Source organism: Cyprinodon variegatus, unplaced genomic scaffold (genome assembly GCF_000732505.1).
Source record: "Cyprinodon variegatus isolate N-32 unplaced genomic scaffold, C_variegatus-1.0 Scaffold432, whole genome shotgun sequence".
NCBI lineage: Eukaryota > Metazoa > Chordata > Actinopteri > Cyprinodontiformes > Cyprinodontidae > Cyprinodon > Cyprinodon variegatus.
In genome coordinates this window covers 413,080-432,723 of record NW_015150885.1, presented here as the reverse complement: position 1 = coordinate 432,723, position 19,644 = coordinate 413,080, and the positions used below count along the sequence as shown (strand labels likewise).

At 37.5% G+C, this 19,644-nt stretch overlaps 1 protein-coding gene and 1 pseudogene across 2 annotated transcripts in view; both read right to left on the bottom strand.

Moving 5' to 3' along the window:
• lrp2 (LDL receptor related protein 2) overlaps nt 1-19,644 on the bottom strand; it is a 76,499-nt gene that overhangs the window by 40,681 nt on the left and 16,174 nt on the right. The window contains exons 12-35 of one of the 2 annotated variants that reach the window (XM_015388696.1): nt 18,773-18,996; nt 18,168-18,374; nt 17,807-18,009; nt 16,394-16,534; nt 16,074-16,277; nt 15,517-15,709; nt 14,745-14,870; nt 13,415-13,545; nt 13,132-13,269; nt 12,751-13,032; nt 12,417-12,656; nt 10,679-10,798; nt 10,297-10,413; nt 8,029-8,409; nt 7,436-7,450; nt 6,920-7,168; nt 6,107-6,318; nt 5,308-5,492; nt 4,727-4,955; nt 4,438-4,615; nt 3,274-3,402; nt 1,700-1,866; nt 1,347-1,490; nt 1,169-1,278 (exon numbers count right to left, since the gene is read on the bottom strand). In XM_015388696.1, coding sequence (XP_015244182.1) covers nt 1,169-1,278; nt 1,347-1,490; nt 1,700-1,866; nt 3,274-3,402; nt 4,438-4,615; nt 4,727-4,955; nt 5,308-5,492; nt 6,107-6,318; nt 6,920-7,168; nt 7,436-7,450; nt 8,029-8,409; nt 10,297-10,413; nt 10,679-10,798; nt 12,417-12,656; nt 12,751-13,032; nt 13,132-13,269; nt 13,415-13,545; nt 14,745-14,870; nt 15,517-15,709; nt 16,074-16,277; nt 16,394-16,534; nt 17,807-18,009; nt 18,168-18,374; nt 18,773-18,996 — 4,325 coding nt within the window. The remainder of the gene's footprint in view (nt 1-1,168; nt 1,279-1,346; nt 1,491-1,699; nt 1,867-3,273; nt 3,403-4,437; nt 4,616-4,726; nt 4,956-5,307; nt 5,493-6,106; nt 6,319-6,919; nt 7,169-7,435; nt 7,451-8,028; nt 8,410-10,296; nt 10,414-10,678; nt 10,799-12,416; nt 12,657-12,750; nt 13,033-13,131; nt 13,270-13,414; nt 13,546-14,744; nt 14,871-15,516; nt 15,710-16,073; nt 16,278-16,393; nt 16,535-17,806; nt 18,010-18,167; nt 18,375-18,772; nt 18,997-19,644) is intronic. The other variant, XM_015388697.1, reaches the window with a different exon arrangement.
• On the bottom strand, nt 477-774 carry LOC107093548 (annotated as a pseudogene).

The following is a 19,644-nucleotide window of genomic DNA, read 5'->3' as shown; positions in this document are numbered from 1 at the left end:
GGAAAGAAAATTTGAAGCAAAATAATCAAATCTACAACTGTGAAAAAAAAACAACTTGAAAATGAAAACTTTTTTTTTTTCCAGTTTCAATTTTTTTTTTTTTTGCAAAACATTTTTTCAAAAAAAAAAAATGCATTTGCCTTTGTTGCAAAACTTAAAAAAAAAAACTTTTTTTAGGATCATTTTAATTCTTGTTTTTTTATTTTTATTTTTTTACCACACTTTATGGCCCCAATGTAGCTCCATAAATATGTTTTTTACCTGAACACCAAACATTTATTTAAAAAAAAAAGTACATTTATTTCCATAACATTTTAAATCAAACGTATTTCCTCCAAATTGAAATCCCTGCTGATGCACATGTAAAAAAAAAAAAAAATCAGGATTCTTATTTTTTCTGGTTCATGGGAAGAAGAAAATAAAACAAACTCATTAAAGCAAAAAGGCTTTCAGGAAAACAAGGGAGGTAGGGTTGTTCACAGGAAACTGTAAAGGGTCAATCCTCCTGTTTTTTGTTGGAAGACATCTATCAAATCTTTATCCTCCATTTACAGCTGTGAAGGTGTTTTAGTCTCATTAATTGGCTTACCATCAAATTGAAATTATTAATTATTTGACTCATTGGTAGACCCTTCCGTTCACAGTAAACTTTCATCAGCTTGCTGCGAGGAGTATGCCTTTTTAACTTAAACCTCTCTAAGGACCATCCTGCCCTGCCACATTTAGGTTGATGTGCTCAGTCTTAACTCCTTCCTTTGGTTTGTCGTCTGCCATAGTTGTTTCTTCCATGCTGCTAACGCCATTGACATTATATACCAATGATGGTAAACAACATTAAGTTATAGCAGCAGTGGTGTTGGAGCTATGATACTGTGACACTAGGGTATTTTTACTATAGGTTATAACACAATATGAATTACACATCAGCTCATGCCTTCATAACTAGATATAATATATATCTATATATCTATATATCAACAAAAAATGCTCATTGTTTAACCCATATTAAGAAAGGAAAGCATTTGTTTGTTGACTGTAAGCTGGTGGGGTTTTAGACGGTAGCTAGTGTTGTTAAGATCTCTCCTGAGGCCAACCAGATGGAGGCTGTAAAGGCTCAGTAGCAGTGGATTTGAGTGGCTGTGCCAGGACGGTGTTAAATGAGGCTTACCCACGTGCTGCATCCACAGCGATGCCAACAGGACTGCCAGCGCCGGTTGGAGAGCCGTTGTTGGTGATGATAGTTTTCCGGTACTGTGCTTCTCCTCTCAACTTTAAAACCTGGCCAAACAAAAAAAGTGAGCAAGTAGAAAGATAAACAAAAGGATAAATAAATGAATTAATCTCACCTCAATAGACTGTGTAGCTGGGTTGGTGTAGTAAAGGTTCTCTGTGATCCAGTCCAGAGCCAAACCTACAGGAGAGCCCAGAATGGCCGCGGGGGCAAACTCCGTCCTGTTTGTACCGTCCGACCTAACCCTGTGGATCTCACCCTGTTGGACAGATTTAAACATATCTTCAAGCTAACATCACCTAACATGGCCAGACTTGTACTACATATGTCAGTGAACCTCTTACTAAGGACAATGATTTGAATAGAACTGTAACCACAGCGTGCTTTGAGCACTAACTATAAAATGAAGAACATAACTGAGGTTTGCCTATAGTCTAGCATCTTAGAAGACACATTGCATGGACTCACAGGGTGTTCAACCCAGTAGATGGTCTGTTCTCTATCATCGAAGTCAACATCATAGCCGTTGTGAAGACCAGCGACTGGAACCATGGCATCATTGCTCTTGTCCTCCGGATTCAGTGGAATACCATAGATGATGCTGTCTCTCACAACCACCAGAAAGGGATCTTCAACTAGTAGAGTAGTACAAATCTGTGTTAATTTCATCAAAGGAAAGTCTGAAATATTTCCCAGACATGAGAACAATGATGAAAAAAAAACAGGAAAAAATGTTGGGGGAGATGAAATACATTTAAATCTCATAACTGTAACATCTAAACAATATGAATTTATATCCTTTGGCAAAAGGAAATAATATTTAGCAGCAACATGAGAAGAGAAAAACTTAATTTCAATAATTATTTCTCAGGTAAACCAAGCCCAATCTAAATGATACATAAACACCTTTTAGTGATCCGATACTTTTTGGGTTTGCGTAAATAAATGTTAACTTTAGGTGACATGCATTCGATTTAAAGAACTGCTGTGTTTTTGTACTCAACTTTACAAAGGGAATATGAAACACAGTTATACATAAAACTAAACATATTTACCATAAATTTAGCTGAAAAAAGATTTTATTTAAATATATATATTTATATATATATATATTTATTTATTTATTTATGTAAGAGCCAATTTCTTTTTAAATTTATATTTTGGTCAGGTAAATCTAAAATGGGTTTAAAAAATGTTGCACTTTATATTAGATCAACAATTTTTAGATGGCTAAAGTGTGTAAAAGATGATGATTGTTTTTTTTATCAGACAAAACTCAATCAAAATTTGCACTCTAATAAATGACAGACATTATGCAAATGTATTTTATTTTTAGAGAATAAAGTGTAAAACCTGACTTATTTACAAACTTACAAAACAGATCCTGAGGTACAATTAGGTGCAGTTGCACACTGTTGCTTCCTATGAAAAATATTTGGTGCAAATTAGGGATCTCATGCTAGAGTACCTTTATCTATAAAGAGGATTGACTGGTGAAAGCCGGTCCTCCAATCTGATTTGCTTTGTCATCAGAGATTAGAGTCAAAGAATGGTTGTAGGGTATTTTCATTCTTGGATAATCGTTGGCTTCAAGAAGAGATTGCAGTCTGCTTGGTTTGTAGCGGCTGAAACCTGAGATGAGTTAAGCTGCTGACCTAAGGTGGACTCCTTGGACCTCATATTAAAGGTCTCTTGTCCTCTTCAGATCATGAAAGACATGTTCATATGAGTCTTAATATTTATGACCTGAGCCGCAGGTTACAAGGTATTCTAAATGGGAGGCTGTTGACAGGTACCTGATTCAATCTTTAGTACAACAATGCTGTTTACAAAGATTTCTCCTCTTACAAAAGTTAAGATCAATGCACAGAAAGCATGTGAAAATCACATGGGGATTAGCAGTTTTGTTTTTCATAAAAGTAATGACTGCTGAGATGAAAAGTTGATGAATATATCAACTTATCAGCAATATTTGACCAGACTTCCTTTTTTTTTATCAATTTAAGTGATGAGTGTTTTCCTCCTGTTGGCCGGCTGCATACCTCTGGCACAAGTGAACTGGTCGGCTGCCAGAGTCCAGCCTGAGGGGCAGGCACATGAATAGTATCTTGGTCCCACAGCAGAGAGTAGGCAGATATGTGTACAGGCGCTCCCCAAGCAGTGGTTTCGCCCTACAAATTGAAGAGAGAGTCCCGGTAAGTGATCTTTGCAGGTTACATGACATCCTGGCTGCAGCCAACGTGCAGCCAGAGATTAAATTAGTGCAAAGTGGACTTATATATGGCTAAATCCAGAAAGGTTACAAACACTGTAGATTTAAGGCACGCACAACTTTTTTTCTCATCGCTGTTTGAAATCAGAAAAAACTTTTCCTTTTTTGAATCAGATGGAATTACTATAAATATCCATAACATCCACCTTCCCCACTCATCTGGACAGGTCCCAGACTATTGCAGGCCAACGCAGAGACAGACAACCATGCACACACCTAAGGGCAATTTAGAAAAGCTAATTAACCTATCAGTCATATGGTTTAGCTGAGGGAGGAAGCCAGAGTAGTTGGACAGAACCCATGCATGCATGGGGAGAACATGCTAACTCCAAGCAAAAAGATCCTAGGCTAGGAATCGAACTAGGACCTTCTTACTGCAAGGCAGCAGTGCTACAAACTGTGCCACCATGCACTATTTTTGTTATTTTATCTAAATTCAGGAATTTTGCATTTATACTTCTTGACCAGGATCTCCTTTTAAAAGAGATTCCACATCCCAATTGATTTATTTCCTGGTAAAATAAAGGTAAAATAAAACAAATAGATTCAAGAATACTATTTTTACTTTTTAATGATTAAGGAAAGCCAAAATCATGAAAGGTATAACTTGTGGGACACAAACATGAAAAGAAAATAGCCAAGATATCAGGAAAAGAGTTGTGGATAACCACATGTCTGGATGTGTAGCTTCCAGTTGCCAGCAGGAGCTTCTTCCATCAGTATACAAGAATAAAACCATGCTGATGCCCAGCCATCATACCATACAGAAAGGAGATGTCCCAATATGAGTTGTGCAAGGCAACCACAGAAAATATGAAAAATATCTTGTAAAGATTCTTATTGAAGATAGTAAGAGTGGAGTTGTCCAGTAACACAAGTCCTGTAACACTGTAGCCTGAAATGCCATTCAGTGAGGAAGAAGCCAATCCTATACCTGCTGGTTGCCTGGTTGGGTGCACTGCCACAAGGCCCATTGGCTGAGGTAAGTTAAACAGCATGACTGTCTGGTTCTCGCCATGCCATTTATGAGCTCGCATCACTCGGTTGATGTATCTGTCGGTCCAATAAACGAAATCCTCAAAAATGGTAATTGCGTGCGGATGTTGAAGTACCTTTTTTAGAGAGTAACAGAAGAAAAACAATGGTGTCCTACACATGTTATCAAAAGGTACGATAAATGTGTTTCTGCCCATAATTAGACTACTAGCACCTCATGCACTTACCAAGTCACTGGCAAGGACTTGTTTTCTGTTGTTGCCATTGTAGTCGCAGTAGTCAATGAAGTCCAAATAGGCATCAGCAAAGTATAGCAAATTATTTGGATAGTCTATGGTTAAACCATTAGGCCAGTACAGTTTGCTGCTTATGATGACTGTCCTGAGTTTCCCATCCATGCTTGCTCTCTCAATGCGGGGGTTCCTTCCCCAGTCAGTCCAAAACATCAGATGAGCACTGGAAAACAGAATAAATCCTTAATTACTGACTTTCTTTGCTTTAAATATATTTTCCATGTTGTAATGACAGATTTAAAGTTTTCCCTTTTTTTTTTTACATGATGGAACAAAAAAAAAATAATAATAATTTATTTGGCCTTAAGCTAATTTAAAAAGAAATGGGCAAAAATCTTAGTCTATAGATGGTTGGTGCAAACCACCTGTTTATGGAAACAGGGAATTTAGTCAGTATTGTGAATACATCTACTGTATCTCACACTCACCTACTACTCATAATGTTTATTAAAATGTGTGTTTTTTGTGACCAAATGTTAAAGGTTTTGAAGGAGACATGAAAACTTGTCTCTGACCTGTCTCTGGGGTCTAGCACAAGAGCTCGAGGATTAGTGACATTTTGGCTAACTAAAACAGTCCGATGTGTTCCATCCAGTTTGGACACTTCAATTGTCTCCAGGACATAGTCCGTCCAGTATAGATTCCTGCCAACCCAGTCCACGGCCAGGCTCTCTGTCACAGTCACTCCACTGTCAAATATCTATCGTAAAGATAAATGAACATATCACTACGATAAATTACCAGTAAAATGGTTCTTACACATTGTTCATTTAAGATTATTATTTATTTGCAGCCAATTAAAAATAATAACAACAAATGTTACTAAGGCAGATAATTCTACTTTAAACATTAGAGCCACAACTGAAGAAAGGAAGCAATGAAGGATGGGAAGAAGTATAGAAGTAAAAAATAAAAAGGGAAAGAAGGACATAATGAGGGAAACAAATAAGAAGTAGAAAGGTAAAAGGTCATATGAGGAAGAAAGAACATAAGGGAGGGAGGAGGAGAGAACAGGGAAGAAGGATAGTAGCAAGAGCATCACAAGGAAAAGGATGAAGGAGAGTTAAGACAAAATGGGGAAATAAAGGAGAAGGCAGCGTAAAGGAAGAACGGAATACGAGGAGAAAAAGGAGAAAAGTAAAAAGATTTAAGTAAGCAATTAACTCATGAGAGGAAAGATGAAAGAAAAAATACAGCATTTGAGTAAAAGGAAAAAACAGCAAACTGGAATACATTTTTTCTAAATGAAAGTCCGTAATTTTCCAGAATGCATAGAAATCTTTCAATTAGTCTTTCCATTTCTCTTTCACTTACCACAGCTCTGTCGCTGCCGTTTATGTTAGAACTCCAGATTCTGTCCTGGCTTGTATCAGACCAGTACACACGGTTGGAAACAGAGTCAAAATCTATAGCCACAACATTGCGTCCGTCTCGAATCAGTGACCGAATCACATTTGGTTGAGCGCTTATTTCATCTTGGATGATTTGATTTCGACTGGCCACAAGTAGGAAGGCTTGACGTGAATCTATAAATAAAACATATAAAAATCCAGTTATGTTTATTTTAAGACAAGAAAAACACTTATCAGTTCCAGTGTGTGTGAGTTGACAACAGCCAGACAAAAAGACTCTTAAATAGACCCTACTCAAATGGCAGTCCTTCAGGAATGCACTTATGTGCAAATAATGTCCTATTGTACGGCAAAAGCTTTCAGGCAATTATCTGTGAGGGAAGAGGAGCTCATGTCAAGCACACTCCCCTTATAAACAGTCCTTTGTTTGTGATTATGTCCTAATTACCGCGGCGATGGCCAGTGACTGACATATATGTTATTTGCCTTATCTTTTGAAATCAGAGGAGCAAAGAAACACAAAAAGAGAAGAAAGGCAGTGTGTCCGTCTGGATGTCTGGGGGCCAAGTCCCACTTTTTTCCCCCCATGGCTTCTTCCAGCTGGGCGAGTGGAGAAATCAGATACCTGTTTGACTGGTAAAAAATGCTAAAAGCCAAGATCACAGTAGGCCTGATATTAGAAGTATTTCCTTTTTTTAAAAATATAATTTAGGTTATTTAAAACTTGATAAAGATGTCCCGTACCCTGAAGTTTAAAAACATTTCTTCCCCTTACCTGAAGCCTTGCAGGTACGCTGGTCTGCTTCAAGAGTGTAACCCTCCTGGCAGTGACAGCGGAAGGAGCCCCTCTCGTTAAAGCAGTGCTGGCTGCACAGTCCTGGGGGATTACATTCATCTATATCCTCACAGGTTTTGGAGTCATTGCTGAGCTGATAACCAACAGGGCACGTGCACTGGGCCCCAAAAGGCCCTTGGATACAACCATGTGTGCAGCCAGCGTTGTTATCAGAGCAGCTCTCCTGGTCTGAGTTTAAAGTAAGAAAAGGTTTATTTAGAACAGAAAATCTGGAGAAAAAAGCCTTTAATATACATGCAGCTTTCTAGAAAAGACTAATAACATTAACAAAGCAAAAACTATATCCTCAGAAATGCTGTCCTGTGTCAAAGCTAGGTTATGAATGTGGTGCATGGTGATTGATGGAAATTTATAACAGAAATGATTTTGCATCTGTTAAAGATAAATCTAAACTACTTGCAACAATTCTGTTAGGGATTGAAAGTTTCTTCCTACCTGGTAAAGGCTCGTCTGAAAGTTGGGACAGAGGCAACAGGAGGGGAAGGGGAATCAAAGATCATTTTCGGGTCAATACAAGACAAATCACACACATGCTTGATTTAAACACAAGAACACAAAAATAAGTAGGTGACTTTGAACACAATTTTTCTGTGATGTGAAGCGAATGCTTTGAATGTATTACAAGAGTTTAATAAAAGTGATGAATTAAAAAAATCAGGTTGAAATAGACTGTTAAGTTTTTCATTGAATGGGTGAAAGTTACTGAGAACAATACAATCATGGCTTATGTACAAGTAAACATTGTATGCACTTAGAAAATGATGTATAAAATGAGCATAAAAAATTAAATAGAAAGAATCTGGATTCCATTCATCAAACAAATCTCTAATTGATTTCATTTTTTCGAAATTTGTTGTATGTTTTTTTTAGATTTCAATTTAATAAATTGGTTGTTACACTTAACAGTGCCTTCTTATACCTAAGCAAAATGTATTCTATATATTAAGATATGGGTAAGAAAAAAATCAAACTTGCTTTCTGGGTTTGTTTTTTAGCGCAAGCTGAAATAAACAGAAGATGCCACTTACTGCAAAGTGGAGACTCATCAGCGCCATTGGGGCAGTCAGGTGTGTTGTCACACACTGTGGTAAGATTGATGCAAACACTGTGACCAGGACACTGCCACTGCCAGCTTGGACATCGGAAAGGTGGCGTGGGACAATCTCTTTCATCGCTCATGTCTCTGCAGTCGTTGTCTCCGTCACATATCCAGCTGTGCAGAACGCAGTTTCCATTGTCACAGCGGAACAGCGTGGAAAGGCAGGTCCGGGGAGGGCAGGCGTGGTGTTCATCACTACCATCCTGACAGTCTGGATGTCCGTCACATTCCCATGAGGATGGGATGCAGCTCCCATCAGATTGACATTGAAACTCACTCTCATGATGGCACATCCCGGGAGGCCTGGTGGCTAATAAGGACACAAGCATGTGGGTCAAAACAAGTGATGTCCAAAATCTGACCCAACCATTAATCTGGTGGACCAAATCAAAGCTAAATGGTTAGTACAGTAGTCTTTTTAAAAAAAAAAAAAAAAAAAGGAACTACTGATGCATGTAGTTGGGTATCTATGTATTTTTTGGTCAATCCCAGGGAGTTTGAAAAATCATTGTCTACTATTGCTTCCACAACTTTCTATATATTGGTTTATTCAGAGTTTCTGCAATGATATCCTAGCATTTTTCAGCCGTTACATTATTCATAAAGAAAACTGACATTGGTTGCTTCAACTCTCTCTCTCTCCATGTTGTGCTGCTCAGACACCCCTAGCTGTCCAGAAGAGTTGTGGAGCAGAAAGGATGTGAAAGGCTTTTCATTCAATTTTATGACATTAAAACCGAAACCCCAACTTAATAAAGAAAGAGAACACATTTTTGAGTGCACAGATGATGATTACTAGCCTGGGTGCCATTCCGAACTTAGTCCCGCCCACAACGTTTGAGGTCTGGAAGTTCGGTCTGGCATTGCTCAGTAGTAGCGCGAGTATGCTCGCACAATATCTGGCGGGCCAATCAAATTGTCAGGGCGGGCTTTATACGATGATGGACAGATGATCAACAGTAACGTAATCAACCACGTGACCAAAGCGAGCATGGGTGATAACAACAATGGCTGCCGCTGGAGAGTTTAGGTGAGTAGATTCTGCTATTAGGTCTGTTCTAGAAGATATCGACAGCAAATTAATTTTAAAAGAGGAACAGAGAAACGCGATCAAGGCTCATCTTCTTATTCTAGGCGTGCAACTGCACGCTTTTATTTTTGTTGACAACAACTATGCCTCGCTTAACATACGTCACGCACTCCGTTGCTCTTATTGGTTGTAGGTCTATCCAATTGAGTGCAGAGGCGTTTTTTTTCCCGGTTCGTTCGAAACACGCCCCATAATCACAGCTCTATGGAGCAGTATCAGACTCATATTCTGACTAGAATTGAGTAGGACTACGTCAGGCTAGATGATTACCAAGAACAGTGTTGAATTCTGGGCTTTTGAATGTGCTAGAGTAAGGCTAACATTAGCATAACTGCTCCATATCAAACCCTCAGGATTAAAAGAAAAAATAAGCACCACCGACAACTGATGAGCAAAGTTACCATTGTTAACTATAACTAAGAAAATGATGAAAAATAGAATTTTCTTTAATGGAAATAAAAATAAATAACTTAAACTGCCATAACAGTTTACAAAACTAATTTACAGTCCTTTGTTTTTTTTGTGTGACTTTAACATAATTAATATGTGGTCTAATTTCTGGTTGCTGTTTAGGTTTCTGTCCCTGTACAGCATTATCCCAGCTGATGTTAGGTACAGCAGTCGGATCATTTGTGTTGCTGCAGTGCCCTGTCCTTATATGGGAGTTTTATTATTTATTTTTATTTTTTAGCCTTATAGTCGTATTACGTAAAATCATCAAACTATGACTGAAACTAATGAAATCTAAGAATTAAAAAAAAATAAAAACTAAACCAAACAATTTTATAAATACAAAAAAATTAATGAAAACAAACTAAACTTTCAAATCAGAAGTCAAAACTGGATAAAAATAAAAACTAATGAACCTTTCAAAACTATTTCAACCTTGCTCAAGAGATATAGAATGATATTAAATAACATACCAAGAGGCTTTAATCTGTATTTGCCTCAGTATTCTGTATTAGCCAATTTCCACAAAACAACTCACATGGATGGATATGAGGGACAAAATATCTGATTAGGACTTATCTAATATATCTACATAGTATAAAACAAAAAAAACAATAATGTGTGATTAACGAGCACCAGAACAGTAAGAATACTTACGACAGTTTTGCTCATCAGAGTGGTCGCTACAATCGAAGACACCATCACAGCGATAGAAGGAGTTTATACACTGATGCCCCCTGGCACACTTGAACTCACTCATTGTGCAGTTATAGACTGAAAAACGTAAGTACAAAAGAAGTAATAATCAGCACAACAGATGAGAGGAATAAACTAGGAGCTTAAAAAGCACCTTTTAAAGTATACACTGGGATGATTATCAACAGTTTGCCCAGCAAATGTGTTTCTGAACTACGGTACTAAAATACCTCACAGTTAAAAATGGTTTCTATAGCTTTGTGTAAGATAGAATTAATCCTGCTTCAATGAACCTTGGCATAATTAATTAATTAATTACAACACAAGAGCAGCAACTACTCACTGCATCCCAGCTCGTCTGCTCCATCCACACAGTCTCTGTCTCCGTCGCAAACATAGTTGGGGTCTATGCAACGGTGGTCGGGACACTGAAACTGTCCTGGGTAGCACGTGGCACCCATATCTGAAGGAGAAAAATTCAATTTATTATTAGCCCCCAGTGCTGACGTTTATATATAACTTAACTTTCTACCACTAGGTTAACAGCAGATTCAGCAAAAATCCCTTAAGCACCATTTCATATTAGGAAATTTGGTTCCTTTAAAAAAATGATTAATCTTTTCTCAACAGTTTCTTGAACTGATGAGGATAAAATTATGATTCATTTTTGATTTATAGGACATAAATTTACCTTGTTAGCTCTTTTGTATGTTTTGGAGGAAAATGTCTCTGATTATATATAAACACAGCATTTGATCCCTTTTTTTTCAGTTATTGGTAACACGTAAAAAGATGCTTTTAAAATCTGAATTAATTATTAATTGTTCTTTAATGAATTTTTGAACAACATCAAAACATCTGATATGTAAATGGAGTGCAGTGGGGGTTGGTGCAAAGAAAACGTTTTAATTATAATTAAAAATATTGGAATAGAAAACCTGTATGCCTGAAAGGTCTAAAATGATCTATAAAAATCAGATATTAAGATGTGAATTGTGAGATGTGACAAGGGTGGACATATGTATGTGTTGATATAAAAATTGTTATTGAAAATAAAAAGTTTTAAAAAAATAAATAAAAATAATAAAAAATATTAACAGCACAAAAATTATTGGCACTCTTATATTAGCTTTATTGCTAATTGGAAGGCAGTTGACCCACACAGATGCTAGAACACATATAGAGATAAACATCAAAATAGATCACCAGCCTATTTCTGCTCTGTCACAAGCTGCACTTTATGTAAACACTACTACATGCTACATTCCTATGCCCAATATTTAATCACAAGGATGTGTTATGCCTCTAGAAGTGTTTCAGACTGTTTTCTTTAAAGTGTTTATTTTCTACTTTTCTTAATGTATTAATTTCTTTTTATTAAATCTCTTTTTTTAATTCATATTGAGTTTTTTAAAGGTATTCTTTAAGGAAGGTTAGAAGGTTGGTTAGAGCATTGTGCCTGGGTCTCGGAGGTTCTGAGTTCAACTCCCACAATTCAAGTCCCACGGACTGTCACTCTGGGACCCTGAACAAGACCCTTAACCACAGACTGCTCCCTGGGCTCCGCACTGTCCCTTTTTGTCACAATTTGCCCACAATCAGCTACTTTCAATTAACTAAGAAATTGTAAATAAAACCTCCCAAAATCTTTATTCTTTATTATTAAAATTATTCTGGTATGTTGTTAAAAGAAAAAAATCATTGAAACCTAACTAACCCTAACAGGAAAAATCTAATTGTATTTACTGTAAAAAAAAAAAAAAAAAAAAAAAAAAAAAAAAAAAAAAAAAGCGATGTAATTTTAATAAATGTTTGGATTATTCGCTAAAATAATACTCTCTTCCATTTATTGTATAGGAACCATTAAGGGTTCCAATAATAACATGTTTTTTTCTGGGTGAATTTGTTGAAAAACAGGCATGATTTTTCTAAAATGCTTAAAATGGAGTCATTTATTTAATTTCCCTTTTAGACTAATGAAGTATTTTTGAATTAAATTGAATTGAATGACATTACTCATTTTCTAAACACCTCTAACTGGGGTGCCTATATTTATGGTGGGATTTTCTAAAGATACTCACAGCAGTGGGCTTCATCAGACCCATCCCCACAGTCATTATCTGTATCACAGAGCCAAGTTAGCGGGATACATTTGTGGTTGGCGCATGTAAACTGATTGGCAGGGCACGTTCCAGGCACCTGTGTGGGGCAGTTGAGCTCATCGCTGTTATCAAAGCAATCATTGTGCCCATCGCAGCGCCACCTTGCTGGCACGCACCTCTGATTGGCACAAGTGAAGGCCGAGGGGGAACAAGTCATATCTAGAGGACACAAAGAGGTTTCGCTTTGATGTAGAACAAACAAATATTACCTATGGGAAAAAAGGTGTGAGAAATGTTTAATTAGTCAGGTTACTGTTGATTCCGCAATGGAGTTCATCAGTGTTGTCGTGGCAGTCATCAACGCCGTCACATTTGAAGCTGTTTGGGACACATTTGCCGTTGCCACAAGAGAAGGAGTTGGCTCCGCACTGCATTGTAGGGGGCTCGTTGGAGGGGTCCTCCACACACGTCTGCTGGTTTGGCGACAGCTTCATGCCATAGGGGCAGCCACACACTCTCTGGGAGTCTGGAGCAGGGAAGCAGAAGTGGCTGCAGTCTCCGTTGGGATTTGTCTGCCTGTTGCAGAGGTTGGAACCTGAGAAGGGGTAGGTGGGAGGGTAATGACCAGGAATATGACTGAGGTCACCCTTACAAGAACAAGAAAGTTAGAGGAGCAGTGAATGAAGCTACTGACCGATCTGAGAGTTGGAGTTAAAAGACTTGACATGCATGATGTGGCTGATTCCTCTTCTAATAACAACCATCTGCCCACCGTCAGTTTTCCGCACACGCACGATGCCACCCAGTCGCCAGTCGGTGAAATATGCATAGCCTTTGTGTGAAAGGAGCAGCAGAGCATGACATATGCTACTCTATCTCTCATCACCAACTGCTTCAAGTAATTGCTTCTTTGACATGATAATGACTAAAGTTAAAGGAAAAGAAACATTCATGGTCTTTAGATGTTAAGGACTTACCATCAAAGATGGTAAGGCCAAAAGGATGAGAGATCTGAGTGATGCGGTCCAAAGAAAGCCTGTTTTGTCCATTAAAGTTGCTGTGCTCAATCTTGTCAAAGAAAGCATCGACCCAATACAGACGCATGGAACTGAAAGGTGTTCAAATCAGAGAGGTGACTGTAGCAATAAGTACAATAAAATAATGAATATTTATTTAAAATGATTTAGAATTAAACCTATTAGAGTGTAACAGAAAATTCCAAAATATCGACTTATGTTACGCCTGATAAGACTGTTTCTATGATTGACTGTGCAGAAACTAAACATTTTCCAATCAAAGAACAAACTATAATCAGCTACAGCAGGTCACAGCAAAACTCTTCAGTGCAGAAGTCTTAACTGCAGCAAGAAAGAAGTTCCAACTGAAGTCTAAAGCTGTAAATAGTAAAAGCTTTAACGCAGGCCTAAATCAGCTGTTGCTTCTGGTATGGACTTTAGCAAATGACACAAAGCTAAGTAATTTTTAATCTTGTTGGACAAATCCAATTCTATCAGGTCATGGACTATTCTGGATTTGGAAATGTTGGCGGCGTTTTGACAAATCTCACAGGTGAGGTAATGAAAAGGCCAACAGGGAACTACACACTGAGCTAGGCTAATTATGTTAATTGCTAAAATAAAGTTTAAAGTGATAAAAAAAATTTAATCTAAGTCTCCAATCCAAGTATTAATAAGAAATGTTAGCCAATTAATAGCCAATTAAACTATTGATCATTGTAATAATCACAAATACAGTGTGACAAAACCTTAAAATAAATATGAATCAGTGAGTAAAAAATAAAAACCCAGCTTTATGAGACACCTTTATATCTGCAAATATATCGCTATCTGATTTTAAAATTGGAACATGGTTGTATTGTTTGGTGTAGGAAAGAATATTTGTGATATTAAAGTCGTTGGTAACATACTTTTAATAATGAATAAGCTTTAACTTTAAAGTAGTGTTTCAGTTTTGTTAGGACTCTGTTTGAAGTGAAATTAAATCTCACTTTACATTTTTAAACACTTTTGAACATCTTTGCAGTAATTTCAGCTTATCATGAATAAGGTTTACATCTGTGTTGTTAGTCTCAATTAAATTACAACAAAATTGTTTTCCTTTTCTCTAAATATCACTTTAAATGTACACAAAAATGTTTGTGTATTTTCTAGGATGCTGAGGGTGACAGCTTTGGGACTATTTTAGACTAATTGTTTCATTTTACTAATTAAGCAATGTGTTAAAAAAAAAATTAATACAATGTGGGGCTGTTGTTCCGAGCGCTCGGATGTAAGATATTTGGCTCACCTCCAGTCAATTGCTAATCCATTGGGCCAGCCCAGGGTAGTGTTTACAATAGACATGGCATGTGACCCGTCACCCCAAGCCCTCATAATCTTTGCAGGACGGTACCAGTCAGTCCAAAAAATATACCTGGTGAAACAACAAGAATAAAAAGATTCCCTTGCATGTTTAATCTAAAAAATATCCAAAGTTGCTACTAAACATCTACCTGTGTGATTTATTTAAAAGTTTCTCTTTGACACGTCTGCAATGTAGAGCTTTTCTGTTTAATCCAGCTTCTTAGTGTTAAATACAACACTGGCCTTCATACTGGGCTAATCTGTGCAGTTAAACACAGAGGCCTCATGACTTTAAGACTATAGGAAATAGCCACTTGTTCTAAATTATATTATATTCAATCAGCTGATGGCCTAATAGTAGAAGGTTTATGAATGGATGATCAGTTCTTGGAATGTGAATCTAAAAATAGAAGGATGATTTTTCTTTAATCATCTTTATCTGTAGAGATCTGTAAATAGGCATAATTTATAAAGTGAGTATAATAAATATAGCAAGAAAAACACAAAATTAAGAAAAAAGAACATTAAAACTCAAGAAATTCAGACAGCATATGACAAACTGAATAATCGCTAGAGCAAAATTTAGCTTTTTTCTGTACATTAACTCAGCAATAAGACTTTAATACACAGTCAGCAATGATCAAACTAGAAATGTGCTTCACGGAACAACATAACCAACGTTTTTCTGGAAAATGTTGCCGTTTGTTTGGATTTACCCAATAATAGGATGCACCACGATGGCCCTGGGGTTGTTCAGGTTCTGTATAATGGCCCTCCTGGACTTATCAGCCAGTCTCAGGACGGATATGCTCCTGTATCGTGGGTCTGTCCAGTAGAGGTTTTTCGAAATCCAGTCATAAGCCAGATCCTCCACTCCCTCCACTCTGTTAGCCGCCAATATCTCCCTGCCTGCACAGATCAAAGCAGTCAGAGCACTGTCTTACTGCAAGATGAAAGAGGAACACATTTAAATAAATAAGCTGTCAGCTGGAATTTTCCTCTCAGAGCAACTCTTAACACAACTGCTGATCAGAGTAGATTTTTTTCTGCTCTTGTCTCTGTGCACCTGGGCGTAAATATGGCTTTTCTAAAACATGGGGGGAAAGCTTCTTTTTAGGTTTTAAAAAGCTTGGTTAATTGTTACAGATCCCCTTTCTATCATCATGAGATTCCTTGATCTCTTAAATCCCTAAACCAGTGTGAGGATGCATGGTAGAGCAGAACAGCAATACTATTATGATTTTAGTTTTATAGAGTTAAAAAATATAGTCACCTGTTCCATCCACCTTTTGTTTGTAAATAATATCTTTTGCAGAGTCAGAGAAAAAGATGGCATCATCCTCAGCGCTAAAATCCACACCCACGAAGTAGGAGGGTGATCCGGTGACCGGCAGGATGATGTCCTCCTGGGAGGACAGGTTAAAGGGGATTCCTCTCACAGCCAGCTGGCTGGAGAACAGCAGAAACTGCCTCACAGCTGGATGGAAGGCAATAGAAGAATGCAGGAGCTAAAACAGCTTTCAAAGGCAAGGAGCTTTGCAAAAAAAATAAAAAATTTAAGGAAAAAAGTTTTGATAACAAATCTTAACTTACGCAAACACCGTTTGCCATCAGCGTGCAGATCATAACCAATGCGACATTTGCAGCGATAACCAAGTCCTCCATTGTCACTCCTGTGACTTAAAACACAGATCTGCTCACATCCACCACTGTCCACACTGCAAGGATTTGGCACTAGAGACAGGCGGAAAAAAATCAAAAACACTTGATTTTTAAACATTATAATCCTTAACAACATTTGCTGGTTCTAAAATTAAAACTAGGGAAGCAGGATAGTGTAATTTTTGCTCATATCAGATAATTGTTTCTGAAACTTTGAAAAGCTTTAAAAACGATCAGCACCACTAACAGGTTTACTTCATCTCTTCCGTAAGACTCATCCATCAATTGGGTGCCTGCAATCTGGGCAGGCATAATCCTCACTGATTGTCACAAAAAACAGTACCTTATATATTAGTGGATTATTAGTAAATGGCTCATGAATATCATCCATCTCCAATTACAACAACACTTTTAAAAAGTGTTAAACTACACACATTGAGCAATCTTCCTGTTATTGGAATTTGACCATTTTCAGCTAAATTGGGCCTTGTTTGAGTAGAAAAAGCAAAACAAAAATAATCTTCTTTAAGTTGAAACGAACCACATAAAGGTGCTATTAGGTTGTGCAGACAACAACACTCTTTATAGCGATGCTTCTAGTTAAGTAAAGAAGAATTAAAGCTATATATGAGTTGTTTAAAACATAAGAGTAACACAAGAGGTGAAGAAAACTATTCCAAGCAAGTAGCGATAGACTTCAGGGGGAGCTGATGTATTACTTCCTCCTGTTTCATACTTTTGACACAAAATGAGCTGCATTCCCCAGGGTACCGGTAATCATTTGTATCCCTTAGGAAACATTTTGTTAACTTTTGAAGGGACCAAACCGCCCAGCACATACTGGCTGAAAAAGCACAAAAATGCAACAAAGAATTCAAAATGAAACATTATTTGCTATTCATTTAGGCTGCAGGAAAGCAAGATTTTCAACAGATTGCAATGAATCTGAATTTACTAAAGTGCAAAGTCAACCTTCTTTCAGCCTCTGTCTGTTATACACTGTCAACCCAAGCCAAAGTACTTATATTAATTACTACATTTAACTTTCATTTGGGTTCAATTGAGTATTTCTGAAGTCTGAGGTCCAGAATACTCAGAATATTTCTTTTAACATCAGAACTTTTGATTTATGCATATAAATCTTTGGAATTACTATACTTAGTATACTAAACTAAATAGAAGTAGAAGTTATTCTAGACTAAATCATCAAAATCTTTATTAGAAGGTTAGAACTTTATGAAAAGTGCAACGAAATTAAAAATTAACCATAACTCTGATAAGTGCACATCTGCTAATAACTGCAGGGGGGCTTCTGTTTAGGATTTCAGCTACTAGAAAGCTTACCTTGTGGTTGCTTTAGCTGATGTATAACTGCTACTCCATGTGGGGTGTGAGATGTAGAGTAAATCACATGTGGATTGCTGTCAGTAAACTTGTTTGCTTTTATCACGGCCATCTTGGTCCAGTCCGTGAAATAGACATTGTGCTCAAACAGACTGATGCCAAAAGGATGTGGGACCACAGCCCCCCCATGGGCAACGGTTTTCCTGTCAGAACAAAAATGGCAACACAGTAAGTAATTAGTAATAATGGAAATATCTCTTTGTGTATTTTCTAAAATCATCTAAAAGAATTTAAAAGTTTTTAATCATTCATCTAAAGGTATTTAGGATACAAGCTCGAAGGAGTTTAACACATGAAGTACCTGTGCAGACCGTCATAGGTTGCCGTTTCAATATAATCATAGCGGCTGTCAACCCAGTAGATGCGCTTCGCCTCTATGTCTAGAGTGATTCCAGAGGGCCAGCCTAGTTTGGTGCCAATAATCCCATAACGATTGGTACCATCCATGAAGGCCCGCTCTAGGCCTGGCAGACCGTTTGCTGCCTCCCAGTCTGAGAAGAACATATACCTTTAAAAAAAAGAAAAAGAGAGGTTTCTCAATGTATGCGTGGAAAAGCAACACAAAAACACATACCTGGCCTAAAATTGTACAATTAGAGAACTTTTTTAATTAGGCATCTACAGTAGGATAACTCTATGTGGGTGGCAGGGCATCCACCAAAGAGCTAAGCAATACTTTGAGATAAGGAGTTTCTGTGGAGCCACCTGGCTGCCGCTCTCCCTTGAACTACACTATAGGATTACAATGAGGGTCATCACTTACATTGGTCCTCACTAATCTCTCTATGGCAATCTGTTAATCTCAAACATCCCACCCAATTATTCCATGCTATTGGAGCAAAGCAGATTGTGGGGACTGCTGTTGGCTGGATTAATTAAACGATGAAGAAAGGGGCATGCGCTTACCCGACAGTGGGGTCCACCGCCAGTCCTCTAGGGTTTCCGAGGTTTTCAGTGATGAGCGTAACCCGGTTGCTTCCATCCAAGTTCACCATTTCAATTCTATTGACGCTGGCCTCCACCACATACAGTTTATTGTTCACCCAGTCCACTGCCAGATTCTCAGGATAGTCAACTGATACATTTAAAACCACCTGCATGTTGGAACCATCCATATGCACAGAAAACACCTGGAGATAAAAGATGCCATTGTGGTCAGCTTATTAGTGCGCTGATGGGAAGTCCTTATCAGATTAAAAGGAAATTACTGGCGTTTAAACCTAGAATGGTATCTTATTAACAAACTTTCAAGTTCAAATTTCCTTTTTGTTATTAGTTGCACCTAACAAAAGCATACAACTTTTTAATTATCCCAAATCTATTCCTGCTTTCCTTGTTTTATTCCACGTGCAGATCAGACAGAAGCCAATATATACAGATATAAGTTTTTGGTTTTCTTTTTTTTTTGTTTGTTTGTTTGATTTTTTGTTTGTTTCTTTCTTTCTTTCTTTTTGGGCGAGGGGGGGCTCAGCACAGTTTCACAACTGTTTGTTTTAACTGTTATATTATCAATTATCCTTTGCTAAAGCTAAAGGGGGATCGGCTTTATTTTTAACGCCTGTAGGAGTTTGTCAGGAAAGAATTTCAAAATAAAAGCCTCCAATATATACAATAATAGTAAAAAAGCTTGATTTAAAATTGGAAGTTGATTCTATATTACTGGTGGGTCTGAGTAGACACACCCATACCAGAATTTCAAAATAAGACACCCTGTACTCTGCTAAATAAAAGCCTTTGCATTTCACAGAACAATTCACTCCAGCATAGGACTCAAGCTT